The following is a 14,830-nucleotide window of genomic DNA, read 5'->3' on the forward strand; positions in this document are numbered from 1 at the left end:
CCCAAAGTTCTGCAGATATCCTGGTGCATCCAAGCTGAGTTCCATCAACATGGACAGTTGAGTAGACCCAGCACCTCAGCTCTGCTGCCCTTTTGTACTTTGCATGCTGATTGCAGCATCTGGGCTTCATGAGACCTGTGATCCTCCCCTGTTCTGAGCCTACTCCAGCTGAGGAATCACACACCTTGCCTGCCTCAGCCTCCTGGAGTGCCCTGCCCGCTGCTCCCTACACCTCAGAGCCCACTGTGTTCATGGAGACAGGGGCCCCTCTGGCTCTGGTGATGGGTCCTCTTGTTCTGGTTCCTGTGCACTGACCCCCACCCCCTCCATCATCCCATGAGTACTTCCTACATCAACTCCTCCTTCCCCAATCTCCAGCTTGCCGCAGTGTGTCCCAGTCCCAGCTACACCTTTTGCTGGGATCGTCTTCCTCCTCCCCAGCCAGTTCATGACAACATACTTCCCTCTGAAAGGTATTTCTTGCAGACACTTTCCCCTAGTTTTGATCCAGAAATGAAGATATCCTAGGGCCGTATTGTGATGCCACAGTTGTAATGAGATGACATAACAGTGTTCTGTATGTATGCAGATATCGCCACTTGTTGCTGCTTTTGAGGGCCTGAAGTCATGCTTTTTCTGGGAGAAAGGTGGAAGGGATATGGGAAGGAATTTATAAGCCTTCTTTCAGCAGCCCCTAATCATCTCTCACTGAGTCTTGACAGGAATCCAGAGCAGCATTCCTGAACATGGCCACAAAAATGACTCGCTACAAGCGTCTCAATGGGAAAACCCGACATTCCCTGGAATTGCTTCAGCTAACTTCTTTTGTTCCTGAAACACCTGCTTTAGATAATAAAGAACACCTGTAAGTAGTGGCTAACGTTTTGAGAGATGTATCTGAAGTGCTTTTTTTCTGGGGGTCCTCAAAGGTATGTGGTACTGGCACCTTCTTTTCTAGAAGAAAAGCACTGGTTAAAAGTGTGGCGTTTACCGTAAAAACATCATGGTGAGTACTGGCACCTATTTTTTCTAGAAGAAAAGCACTGTGTATTTATAATGAGTGGTATTACTGAATGGTGAAGGGAAAGAGCTAAAGAGACCTCTTTTGCTTCTAGATTCCAGAACGTGTGATGCATTCTAGAAGGGATGGGCTGTGTTCTAAAAGGAAGTGGGGCGACAGCATGTCATTGGCTACTGCTGTTTACTCAGATTACGATTATTTTATTTTACTAAATTTATTAGTCACTAGTTACCATGGTCTCCAACTGTCATTTAAAAAATAAAAAAAGATTACACCAATAAAAATTCATATAAAACATTAACATTCTCATACAAACACCTACAATTCATGCCTACAGAAAACAATGCCACCATTGCCATAAAAGCCAAAGGAAATTTGGGCAGCCCACCAGGAGTTACCCCTACCAAAAACTAAGATAAAGGGCAAGTCAGGAAAAGAAAAGGAAGGGAAATAGTGACTTACCTTTTTTCTATATACACATGAAAGAAAAGAATCAGACTCCTCCTTGAAAAAGGGACAATGTGACATTAGGAACATTTTAGTTTTGTCTTTGTGCTCTTCCTGAATGCATACAAAATTGATGCTGTCTTTTTCACCTCCAGTTACCTGCTCTCAGCTCCCTATGTGTCTCTGGGAGGACTCTCGCCAAATGAGGAGAAAGCTAAGGTAGGTGTGTGGGTGTTTATGATAGCTTTGGATGACTAAGACTTCGAGAGCAGAACAAAGCTGCTGGCTAGCCAATCTAAGCTACTGGTTTAACTTACTTTACAGGTCTGTGTATTGTAAAATCTATGGACTTTGGCTTACAACTCTAATGAAACAACACAGATAACCGTAGTCTTGCTAGAGCATACTACAGACAATACTTCGGGCTCATCATCACCTCCCAGGTTCTTTGCCGGGCTGGCCCAAGACATTTTGCTGCATGGGGCAGAGTGCCAAATGGTGCCACATCCTTCTTCCAAGTCACAGCGCAGAGCCAGCCAAGTTATTATGATATTTAAGGCAGAGAATCCCACAATGTTCTCTGCCCCCGGTTCCATTCCCACCAGTAGCATAGCATCTCTTCCTCCCCTATGTTCATTTGAGATTTTCCTGACATGCCTTTGGCCTCCTCCACTGCTTCCTTCAGGTTCCTGTTTCTTAATCCACAGCCTCCTTCCCACTTGTGACTGTGTGACTGTGTGACTGTGCTTCTCATCTTTCCTTCCACCCAGCTGCTTACAGCCTCTGCTGATCTGAAGTCCTCTGTGAAGTTTGACCTGGTCAAATTGGTCTTTCAGTTCCTCTCGCACTGACTGTTGTGTGGGGTAATCATATTTTATACATGACCTTTCACCTTTAGAAATGAGAATGTTTCTTAACATTCTGCAACTTCACATAAAAGTCATTCCATTGGTGGGCTAACGTAAACACAGACTGCATATGGGAGATACAGTGCTAACCTTTGAGGAGATACCAGGTTAAAATTTCCGGAGAAAACCCCCAATTGATAGCCATTTCAGCTGACTGACTGATCAAAATCTGGCAGTTTGAGGAGTGCATTGCATGGTGAGTTATTTTGTTTTTTTGGTGGGGGGTAGACATTGAAATGGCAACACCACAAGGACAATAAATTATGCTGCAGCAGATAAAAAGATGGACTGAAGACAGGTTTGTGATACTTCTTGTCCCTACCCCAAATTTTCATCAAAAAAATCCATGTAGAACTTTACCAGCTCAGTGGTAGGTGGATGAGTTATTTGGGGGCCTTCTCAGTTTGGGGGCCTTCTCAGATTTTAAAAGAAAGAAAGAGACCAATATAATATTAATTCTACAAAGCAGAGGTGTGCTTGTTGATATCACCTGGGAAATTGTACAAGTCCCATTGAAACTCTTTTAAAAAAGGTAAAGGTACCCCTGCCCGTACGGGCCAGTCTTGACAGACTCTAGGGTTGTGCGCCCATCTCACTTAAGAGGCCAGGGGCCAGCGCTGTCCGGAGACACGTGGCCAGCGTGACAAGCTGCATCTGGCGAGCCAGCGCAGCACACGGAACGCCGTTTACCTTCCCGCTAGTAAGCGGTCCCTATTTATCTACTTGCACCCGGGGGTGCTTTCGAACTGCTAGGTTGGCAGGCGCTGGGACCGAGCAACGGGAGCGCACCCTGCCGTGGGGATTCGAACTGCCAACCTTTCAATTGGCAAGTCCTAGGTGCTGAGGCTTTTTAGCTCCCTTCAAAACTCTTCCACTATTTGGGCAATATTTTGGCGTCAAATTTAGGTGAAAGTTGTACTTTTGAACATGATCACTTACTGAAGTATAGGCAGCAGCTTGATTTGATATCTCTTTCAGCTGTGTGGGCTCTCAGCCTGGATACTAGTAGTAATTCGTCTCATTCTTCCTATTCCTCTAATGTATCTACTCCTTCAAGCCCAAATGAAGGTGATTACAGTGGTACCTTGGGTTACAAATACCTCGGGTTACAAACACTTCGGGTTACAGACTCCACTAACCCGGAAGTAGTACCTCGGGTTAATAACTTTACCTCAGGATGAGAACAGAAATCGCAGTGGCGGCACGGTGGCGGCAGGAGGCCCCATTAGCTAAAGTGGTTAACCTCAGGTTAAGAACAGTTTCAGGTTAATAAGAGACCTCTGGAATGAATTTAGTTCGTAACCAGAGGTACCACTGTATTTTCTTGACAGTTCATCTAGGGAGAAAGGAATGTATAGCCTTATAGCATCATTATAGCCTTACAGACCAACAGGACACGAGGGCAACATACACACTCACAACATTGAGTTACTTATTCACATTATACCTTTTATGAGGCATGGGGATATTATTACTTCATTTGGATCCCACCCTTTCTCCAAGGAGCTCAAGATGGCATTCATAGTTTTCCCTTTCCTCATTTAATCCCCACAACAACTCTGTGAGGCAGGTTAGGCTGAGAGGCAGCAACCGGCTCAAGTTCACCCACCGGCTGAGCTTCAGGAATAAGTGGGGATTTGAACCCTGGTCTCCTAGGTTCTAGTCTAACACTCTAACCACTACACCACAGACATTCATGTCTTTATTTAAGGTTGCAGGTCCTTTGAAAAATCGTTCTTTCCGCAAGCAAGCTGGGCTCACCAATCGCTGGCAATTTCCATTCAGCCCAAGTTGTGACCTCCTGGGAATTTCACAAGCGAATAAGGCCACCCGGGTTGGTCTCAATGAGACCTTGATGAGAATGATATCAGGTATGGTCATAACTGAGAACATTGACTAACTGTTTGATTGGAAACCCTCTCTTTCTGCTTCTGCTGGATGACTGTGAAAGCTTTTGAGCTTCTTGGTAAGGGTGAAAATAGGGCACTGCTGCCATAGAAAAGTAAAGGTAATTCCACAGTGTGTCAGTTTGTCTTAAAACTATTCTACAAATCTGTAGCCTTAATCTCTTGAGCGGACTGATTGGAATTAGCACTTCCAAACTCTTCCACTAGAGAGCGATTATGCATCTGTAAGAACTTGACTGAACAAGCCCTGTATCTTTAAGTATACAAGTGTAAGGAGAAGCACGTTTTATTATTCTGTTAATCATCTCTCTATCTTTCTTTCTTAATTGATATACATTGAAGTCTACTGTTTCTGAAAAAAAGTATGCATTGGCATACCCAGACAGACACATATTCTATATGTATGTGTGTACACATAAATTATATGTATTTGGGTGAGGTTCAGATTTTGACATCTTATTCACAGGTCCATTTTGGATTGGGCCCAAATCCTCTGTAATTTGCAGAAATATGAAATTCCACTACTGCTGCTATGACATTCTCTGGAGTCTGAAGCCTTCTTTGCTGACTGTCTCTGACGTGGATGGCATTCCTCATAATTCTTTGCATGCTATTGCAGCTCTCACTAGAACATCCCATCCCTGCAGTTGCATTCCTTGGAAGCCTCTCTGTCATCACCCTAATTTGTGTGAAATGTGGAGCAGGCAGGGAGGCCCTGGGAGTCTCATCTACTCAGGGCACAGTTCCTGGTCCAGAACAAATACCAAGGACTGGGATTAGAGGGAAGGTTCCACCTAATGCGATAGACAGGTCATGTTGAAGAAACTACCCAGGAAAGACTCAAAGGCTGAGTACACACCAAACCTTTATTCACATTCAAAATGCATTGTCCCTCCAAATAATAATAATAATAATAATACAGTGGTGCCTTGGGTTACATACGCTTCAGGTTACATACGCTTCAGGTTACAGACTCCGCTAACCCAGAAATAGTACCTCGTGTTAAGAACTTTGCTTCAGGATGAGAACAGAAATCGTGTGGCAGTGGTGCGGCAGCAGCGGGAGGCCCCATTAGCTAAAGTGGTGCTTCAGTTTAAGAACAGTTTCAGGTTAAGAACGGACCTCTGGAACGAATTAAGTATGTAACCAGAGGTACCACTGTAATAATAATTCATTATTTACACCCCGCCCAACTGGCTGGGTTTCCCTAGCCACTCTGGGTGGCTCCCAACAGAATATTAAGAACACAATAAAACAACAAACATTAAAAACTTTCCTAAACAGGGCTGCCTTCAGCTGTCTTCTAAAAGTTACATAGTTGTTTATTTCCTTGACATCTGATAATGACACCATGTGATTGGCAAGTCACTGCCCCTGCCCACCTGTCCAATTTGGCTTGACCAATACTAATAAAAAGCCCCTGGAACCAAAAAGATTCCCCACCCCTTTTATAAAGCATTGCCTATCCATTCAGGATCACATCTCACCAAATACCAGCTTCATCCCTAAGCGCTTTTGCGTGGCTATAATGTGCTCGTGAACTACGATAATGCCTCTTGCTCGCCTGGATGAAGAGGTGGGTGGGTGGGTGTATCTAGACATCACTGACCTTTTTGTGTGTGGAATGTAGCTTACTGCACAAAAGTAAGTCATAGCTGTTGCTCCACCTCAACTTGCAACCACTTTTTGTATCTGGTCCTGCCCCCGAGGGGCATGTGGCCTTTGGAAAGTTCCTGGTGTGGGAGTGCAGCCCTTGAGCTGAAAGAGATTCCCTTCCTCTGATGTGCACTTACATGTTAGATTGCTCTAGGATCTCTAAAGATGGAAATGTCAAATATAGAAATACTATATATCTTACTATATAATAAAATTGTAAGGAGCTCGGCGGACACGTGAGCTGCACCTGGATGACAGAGGAGCAGGCAGGCGGCCCAGGCAGGCAGGTAGGCCCTTCCAACTAAACAATCCTACAATAAATTCCTAAACTCCAAGCATATCAAGCAGTTGCTTTACCTTTCCTTTTCTATACGTGAAATTTTAGTATTAATGGGTGACATCCTATGATACTTGCTTACCTGCAGAAATCCACTTGTGCAACAGGACTTCCCATTTTTCTTCTTCGCCCAACCCCAGGCCTACACCCTGTTCCCAAGGGTCTCCCAATTCTGCAAAGCAGAATTTTGGGAGTTCTGCAGGGGGAGTAGAATAAGAAGTCTCATCATTCAATTTGTACTGAACTGGACTCCACCCTGTTTATTTAAATATGTGTTAACCATATTTTGTCAAACTATTTCAGGATGGTATACAAAAGTGTGAATTAAAATACACACGCACAACATATAGACACAGTTTTAAACCAGCAAATAAAGGTAAAGGTAAAGGTACCCCTGCCCGTACGGGCCAGTCGTGTCCGACTCTGGGGTTGTGCGCCCATCTCGCTTAAGAGGCCGGGGGCCAGTGCTGTCCGGAGACACTTCCGGGTCACGTGGCCAGCGTGACGAAGCTGCTCTGGCGAGCCAGCACCAGCGCAGCACACGGAAACGCCGTTTACCTTCCCGCTATAAAGCGGTACCTATTTATCTTTTTTTTTCATAGATATTTATTGAAATTTTCAAAATATTACAAAATGCAAAAAAGAAAAAAAGAAAAATACAAATTAAAAATAGTTAAAAACAATTCCATCTTCCATTACTTAACTTTCATTTGCTTATTTCCCGGACTTCCTCACCCCTCCCTTTCCTGTATACCAATTCAAAAGCGGTACCTATTTATCTACTTGCACTTAAGGGTGCTTTCGAACTGCTAGGTGGGCAGGAGCTGGGACCGAATGACGGGAGCTCACCCCGCCGCCGGGATTCGAACTGCTGACCATTCGATTGGCAAGTCCTAGGCACTGAGGTTTTACCCACAGCGCCACCCGCGTCCCAAAACAGCAAATAACTATGATAAAAGCCAAAACCCAAACGACAGAAGACAAAACTAGAAGAAACACAAATAATCTTTGGTGTGAAAACACTAGAATGCCTGGGCAATAGGAAGGAAGGTCTCCACCTGGTGCTATAATATGAACCATTTGATACTTGCTTTCCATGGGCAAAAAGACATAGCATTTTCGTTTTGTTTTGTTTCTTTAATCCTCCAGCTGACACTCCCATGTCTGTGAGTGCAGAACAAGAGGACCGGAAGGAAAATGGAGACTTTCAGAATGCGTATGATTTGAAGCATTTGCCAAGCACTCCAAAGCACAAGCATAGACCCAGGTAACTGCCAAATGCCACTGACATATTGCAACTTGGTAAACGGCCTTCAAAGTGGAATTTCCCCATTCTGTCAACCACCTGCATCTCTGCTGTAAATAAAGAAATGGTGTGCATGCATGCATGTGTTCTGGAACTTCCCCACCCCTCCACAGGCCCAACAGACACCATCTGCCCTGTGGGAAGGAAGAGGAAAGAGAGGAAGACCAGCACAGGCAGCACCAGGGGCTGCTCCATTCAACTTTCCCCTCTCCCACTAGTCAGGGTCATCTGCCTTCTGTGGGACTGGTTATTTTGTTTTGTGAGCGTACGAGTCTTGGTGTAGCTGTTGTGTTTCATCAATGTCGTTGGCTGCTTTGAGGACTCAAGTTTAAAAGCAGAATATAAAGCTACTAAATAAATAAATGTCCTGTCCCACCCTCCGATACAACAGCACCAGCAAGAGCCAATAAAGTCTTATTGAGGGTGTACTGGTGGGAGCACTGATTTGGCTCTGCTGATCTGCCAACTTCTCAGTTATCTCCATCTTCTCCCCACAAGAAAGTGGCAGTGACTCAACTGCCAGGGGGCTATGTTTGTAGTGCCTCCCTCTGCTACCTCATCCAGTACATTTCAACTTACAGCAGCGGTAACCCAAGTGGTGCCCTTCAGATGTTGTGGACTACAATTCCCATCAGCCCCAGCCAGCATGGCCAATGGTCAGGGAAAGTGGGAGCTGGAAGGCGTACCACATTGGTCTTACAGTCTTTTTCAGGGGGAAAGAAAACATTATTCCTTTCAAATTCACTGAAACATGTTGATTAGCTGGCATTTTGTAACCACAGATGCAACCATTTGATATGCATGAAAACGGAACAATTCTAAGTGACTTAAATCTTGGCTTCTTGTTTCTCTTTCTCCATTGAGGGTTTCATCCCTGCACAGAACTCCAAATGAGAGCCTGTTTTCTTACACGCAAAAGATCACAGAAGGCATGGAGGCAGGTGGGTAGCACTGCTTGAGGCCCACAGGCTGCTGGAAGTGGCCTGTCATCTCCACAGAAGCAGCTCCAGTTTCACCAATCTGTCTCTCTCTCTCCCCACACTCAGATGTAACCCTGGAGTGCTTGGGTTTCCAATGGGAACTTCATCGCATGTACTTCTTCAAATCTCAGGTCCTCTCACAGCTTCTTGCTGCGGCTGTTCAGAAATGTGACTTACAAATAACAGAAAGCAAGCCCCAAGTCGAGAAAGGTACTGGAAGCCATTCCAGAGATGTGTTTATTCAGCCATTCGATCGATCGAGCCAGACATATAAGTCACATTTTGTGTGTGTGTGTTTGTTTAAAATATTTTTAGGCCACTTTTCTGGGCGAATGCCTGTCCAAAGTGGCTTCCAATCAAAAACAACAAACGATAAAAAGACCATGACTACAAAAATTTTAAACTGAAAACTACCACTCAGCAGCACTCCCCCTCCCTTTTTTTGTTAGAAAAACTGAGGTGGAAAGAACATAATTATGCTTATTGTGCCTTTCATGACATAAATCCCATACTAGTCTTCCTTCATTTCTTATGCTTTTGGCAGAAACCAGATGTTATAAGCAGCGTCTCTTGAATAGTCGCAAAAGCAAAGAACTCCTCAAACAGAAGAAAACGATGCCTAGAGTCACAATTGCATTGGAGGTTAATGATCCAGATGTCACTCGATTTGGTAATCTGTTTTTACTTTCGATATGGACACTAGCTACTGATAAAAACAATATAAGTTGGCCATTTTCGGTAGGTGTTAAGATTTTGCCCTGAAAGGCTACGTGAGGGGCTGAGGAAATAGGTGAGGAGTCTCATTAGGGCACCTGCCCTGCCAGGAGTGGCTCCAGATGCCTTTTGCTGACTGAGAAGGAGGACAAGATGGCGCCCTGCTCCTTCCCACATTGGCTCTACTGAAAGCTTAAAGATTGGTGACAGAACAACATGAGAGCCAGTGTGGTGTAGTGGTTAAGAGCGGTAGTCACGTAATCTGGGTAACCGGGTTCGCGTCTCCGCTCCTCCACATGCAGCTGCTGGGTGACCTTGGGCCAGTCACATTTCTTTGAAGTCTCTCAGCCCCACTCACCTCACAGAGTGTTTGTTGTGGGGGAGGAAGGGAAAGGAGATTGTTAGCTGCTTTGAGACTCCTGAAGGGGAGTGAAAGGCGGGATATCAAATCCAAACTCTTCTTCCTCTTCTTCTTCTTCATCCTCCACCATGCTGGAAAGTAGCAGGCTACTTTAGGGGGTGGGGAAGGTCACAGCTCTGTGGTCCAACAGAGGGGAAAGGACAGAGGGCTCATGAGAAATGGCTGGCCACTTCTGCCAATACCTAAACTTGTTTGGTATTACACTGCTGTTTACAGTTATATACATTGAACAGCTTGCCTGTTATAGGGAGAGGGGGCAGGCCCACAGGTAATGCTAAGTCCATAGCACAGTATTGCCATTTCACTGTATGGGAATTCAGATCAGGGGACAAGAGGGAACCACTGCCCTGCACTTTTAAGGCTTGGTGAATTTACTGGTGTCTTTATTTGCATCTCCTGTTGATGTGAATGAAGCCTTTGCTGTTGCACTCAAGAATTTATACAACTCTGAACTCGAAGTGAATGAAGAAGATGTTCTGGGAGTCCTGGCTACTGCAGAGGTATTACAGTTCCCTAGCCTGTTCCAGAAGTAAGTAGACATTGGCGCACCATCCTGTCATTGGCTTTAGATGTGGGGACTGGATTGTATAACAGTACAAAACACTGGCCTCCCTGCCTCATGACTTGGTTCTGTGAAATGTCGGTTTTTGTCAAGCATCTGGTGTTGTGCATCTGGAAGTCATGTACAAAGAAACATTTGCGCAGCTCAGCTGTAGGTCTGCCTACCAACTGTTTGCATAGACATTTGCTGCTCTGCAGAGCATTGTGGCACTAGTTACATCGCACAAATAAATCAGCCGAGCAGGATCTCTGGCCATTATTAGTGACTCGGGTGATGTAACAGTGTTTTGCACCTCTCTGTAGCCCAAGTTCAAAGCCAACGTTATAGCATTTCTTCTTGGCAGAATTTTCTGTGTCTCTTGGCATGACCATCCTAAATTAGGCATTATTAGAGTGAGAGAATGGTAGAAAAATGTCCTCCTGTCACCCGGCAAAAGCACAAGTTGACGCCCTTAGCCTGCCAAGAGATGTGGAATGAATCATCTGGGTTGTTGTTTTACTGGAAGAGTCTCCTATATTTTTAAAACTGCCTTTTTAAAAAAAGAGTTCTGACTGAGCTTGACATGCAAGTCTTGGCGAAGACCATTTTATCTCAGTAGCTGATGAAATCAACATATTTTTAGGACACAGTCATATTTCTTTTTCATACCCATATAGACATATCCACATAATTTGAGCATAGAATTTTCTTACAATACCCAAACACATAGCAGACAGGCAAACAAATTTCCAAAATGCTTAGCAGAGTAGCTGGAAGTAAGGAGTGTTGCCTAGGAATTACAAGATCATATAATGAATTTCACAGAATGATTTTTAATTTTGTTTCATTTTTTTGTGTTTTTATTTATTTGCAAGTCATATTGGTACCAACCCTCAGATTGTTTTAAATATAGGTCACATCCATTTTGGCCTTTTGGGGACAAACATTGCTCTTCATCAAGGGCATTGCCATATAAATAATTAAATTGTTTGGTGATTGGCCATATAAATATTTATTTTAAGATGGTCCTTTCCTACTGCACTACTTTTGGAAAAGATGCTGCTGTTTGAACTGGGTTGGGTTGGGCTGGGGGGCAGAACCCAGGTGTGGTAGCAATGATATTACTGAAGCTTTGCCCAAGAGATTGGTGAATTGCTCTCCTGCTTCTTTTTCTCGATTTCTTCTCCCCTTATGCTCACAACTCTCATTAATAGCCTTTTCTCTCTTCCTGCCTCCCAAGGTGTGTGCAGGTTATGAGAAGAAGCATTTGCCCAGCCAGTGTCTGCAGCTATTATTCTGCAGGCTGCAAGGTGAGCTGTAAACCTGATGGATTTGCATTTAGCTGAGCCTGGTGAATGTTCATGGACCTACTTGTTGCTAACATTGGCACCTCTGACATTTTCTAGAGCCCTCTGTGCATGCTTGGCGTTTCGCTGTAGCAACTGGGCTTCTGTTTTCTTGATCTCACTCCATCACCCTCTGATTGCCTCTGGGGGCAGGGCGGTGTCCAGACAACTTGCTTCTATGCATGCATTGAACACATGAATGGAGGTTTGATAGGACACTATCTGCCACACCCATTCGCTTCGACCTCTTACCAAGCGCACTGAGAGCCCCATGTTCAGTGTTCATGTAAAGGGAGGCTACGTGTTTACACTGACTGTGTAGCCACTGGGGACACAATCTCTCTCTCCTCCCTCCCAGGTGCGTGGGCTGTGGGTGTCTGAACACCCCACTAGCGGCGCAGGAAGGAAGTTCTTAAAGAAATATGGCCTGTCTCCAAGACAGAAGATGATAATCTTCTGCAGAACAGTGACAGAGGAACACAACCGGGTTTGCCATTGAGTGCAGACTCAGCAGGAAAATAAGAATTTAGCATGAGACTGCTGGATCAGGCCAAAGCTCACCCAATCCAGCAATCTGTTCTTCTCACAGTGGTCATCCAGATCCCTAGGGAAGCACTTGAGATTCCCAGCAAATGACATTGCTCCTGACAGCAGCAAATCTGTACAATATGTGAATTAATCGTATTCGCACTATACATATTAGGTGTGCACTTAAAATCCAATACTTTTAGTACTTTTAGTTTCAATCTGCATACGATGTGTCCATTTCCAGTTTCCACCACAAGATGGTCCCAGAGTTCAGAATTTCTTTGACACTTTTCTCCCCTCCCTTGAAATCAGTATCAGCAGCCCACCTTGATCACTGAATGTGAAAGATGGATAGAGGTGAACCTTGTCGCACAGCTTGGCTCTCAGATTCACCTGCGGCAGCTGCCCCTGGAACTACTGCAGAAAGTGATCAGATCTCCAAGGTCAGAGGGACGTGCAATACTTTGCTCTATAAAAGGATGCTTTGAGGAGGCAAATCTGGACGAAGGCTTAATAAACAGGTCTTTGAAGGGTTCGGCTGTCTAGGAAGTGGGATCACAAGTCAATTGGGTTCTTTTCATTGATGAAAATGGAGAGCAGGAGTTCTGAGGAGGGCAAATGGATACAATGCTTTCATAGCACATCAGTATATATGGGGAATAGATATGGACCTGCCAATATATATTCTGCAGGACTGCCTTCTGCCAAATACTATACACATCATAGGCATTAGTGTTTTGGGGCTTTATGTAATACTATTCATATATTTATATCCCTCCTCCCTTTCAGATTAAAAAAAAATCTATGTGGCTTTCACAGTAAAATAATATAATAATATGCGCACATTACAACAAGAGTTATAAAACAGCAGATAAAGCAACATAAAACTCCCTCCCCCCCAAAAAAAAATAATCCAGGAGAAATCAAAAGGTCCCCATTCAGTAGCAAAAATATAGCAGCCCATTTATAAAACTGAACCTCCCTGGATAGGTCATTTGATAGGCTAAGTGCCACTGTGGATAAGCCTCTCTGTGTGTGCTGGCTCTGGATGAGGAATTTGAACTCCCAGTTCTGGAACTCCCATCCAATAGCTTTAATGGATAAAACAGGTTGGGACATAGGCAAGGCACAGGTTACAAGGTGCAGCAGGTACACAAGAGGTATAAGCACGTGGCTAAGTGCAAGCTAAGACATTGATCCAACATGTGACGGGCTCCCTGCACCTTCCTTTTGAAGAGTAGGGCAGGCGCAACTCATAGTGCAACAAGTGGTTGGCATCTTGCGACTAGGCAAGCAAATGGGCACTCATTTGAGTGGGCTGGGTCTGCGAGGTTTGTTCATGTTGGAGTTGGCGTCTCTCTTGTCTTTGGATGGTGGTGCTGGCACTGGCTGGGCCTCCAGTTTACTCTCAGTCACCTCCACAGAAAGGGGAGGAAAGGGTTAAACCTCCCATCCACATAAGTAGCTGCTGATAGATATAATTGGTTAATATTTTTGACTGTCCACCATCCAGTCATTTCTTAAGAGGTCTATAAACAGTCATTCGCCTAATCCACCCAAGCAATAAGTTGGAGAGGCCCAGGTGCTAAGCTATGTGCTGTGAACGACTGTTCGCTTTTCAAAATCGCAGATTTGGTGGGTGATATTTCCTCATTCATTTTGGTAAGCAGGAATGATCAGGTGCAACCTTTGTTTGGAGAAGGAACTTTTAGTACAGAGGGAACATGCCCATCAGATGAAGGCTATTGACTCTTGTGAGCAAAGGATTTAGCAGACATGACGGTTGGTTTTCTTTGGATTCTGCCACTCCACAAGTTGTTTTTAAAATGAAACCTTATATTGACTTGACCAGAAGTTCTCTGTTTTATGGCCACTGTAATTGCTCTCTTATGAAAACCACTGTCCTAGCGGATGTGTTATGAAGCAGCAACCTAATTCCGGGGAAAGTCTTACTTAACTTGAGCAAAACAGATTGTTTTTACGCCTATGACATGTCACACTGGGAATTTATGTCTGTGACATGTCACATTGGGAGTAAGAGCCTGCCATGTGAATTAGATTTTCTGTGTGTGACCTAGCTTTGCTAGTGCGTTAACGTTTTCTCACGTGGATTCAGCAGGTTTCCTCTGATTTGCAGAATGATATCAGGTATCATTTGAATCTGCTTTAGATCTTTGGCTCACCTCTGTCCACTGTCTAGTCCTGGCTGGCAGTGGCTGCCCAGTGCAAGGTTTTCCCCCTAATGCTCATTGATGCAGTGAAGGAGGCACAATTTTCACCGATAGTGGGGGAGGCTTAAATATTTTGTCTTCACATGTTGCATTCCTGAGAACAATTGTCCCTCTTCACCTTCTGTTGTTGTTGTTTTTTTAAGCACACAATGTGATTGCTAATCACATAATTATTAAGGCCCAGAGATTTTGTCAGATGTGGCGATGGGGGCTTTTTGCATGCAAAACAGGTGATCTACCACTGAGCTTCTGAAATGAAGGATGTGCATTTGTCAACTACATTTGACAATGTTTCAGATGTGGCAACACTGTGCCTGCCCTTGTTTTATTCTAGTGATGGAGGTCTGGAGCTAGATAGGAGTCAAACAGTGCATATTAGCAAATACACGCCGCCCCCCCCCCGAAAATAAGATGTAGGGTCAGCAAAGAACACTTGATCATCATGACAATTCAGTTGCAGTGAGCACAGATGCCAGTTCCTGTGCTG

General features: G+C 44.4%; 1 protein-coding gene across 1 annotated transcript in view; it reads left to right on the top strand.

The window, feature by feature from the left end:
• Positions 1-622: 622 nt before the first annotated feature.
• BTBD16 (BTB domain containing 16) overlaps positions 623-14,830 on the top strand; it is a 30,046-nt gene continuing 15,838 nt past the window's right edge. The window contains exons 1-10 of the mRNA XM_077930871.1: positions 623-865; positions 1,624-1,687; positions 4,088-4,247; positions 7,426-7,543; positions 8,465-8,523; positions 8,629-8,772; positions 9,107-9,232; positions 10,112-10,226; positions 11,479-11,548; positions 12,425-12,555. Coding sequence (XP_077786997.1) covers positions 747-865; positions 1,624-1,687; positions 4,088-4,247; positions 7,426-7,543; positions 8,465-8,523; positions 8,629-8,772; positions 9,107-9,232; positions 10,112-10,226; positions 11,479-11,548; positions 12,425-12,555 — 1,106 coding nt within the window. The 5' untranslated portion in view covers positions 623-746. The remainder of the gene's footprint in view (positions 866-1,623; positions 1,688-4,087; positions 4,248-7,425; positions 7,544-8,464; positions 8,524-8,628; positions 8,773-9,106; positions 9,233-10,111; positions 10,227-11,478; positions 11,549-12,424; positions 12,556-14,830) is intronic.

The sequence above is a fragment of the Podarcis muralis genome, chromosome 6 (genome assembly GCF_964188315.1).
Source record: "Podarcis muralis chromosome 6, rPodMur119.hap1.1, whole genome shotgun sequence".
NCBI lineage: Eukaryota > Metazoa > Chordata > Lepidosauria > Squamata > Lacertidae > Podarcis > Podarcis muralis.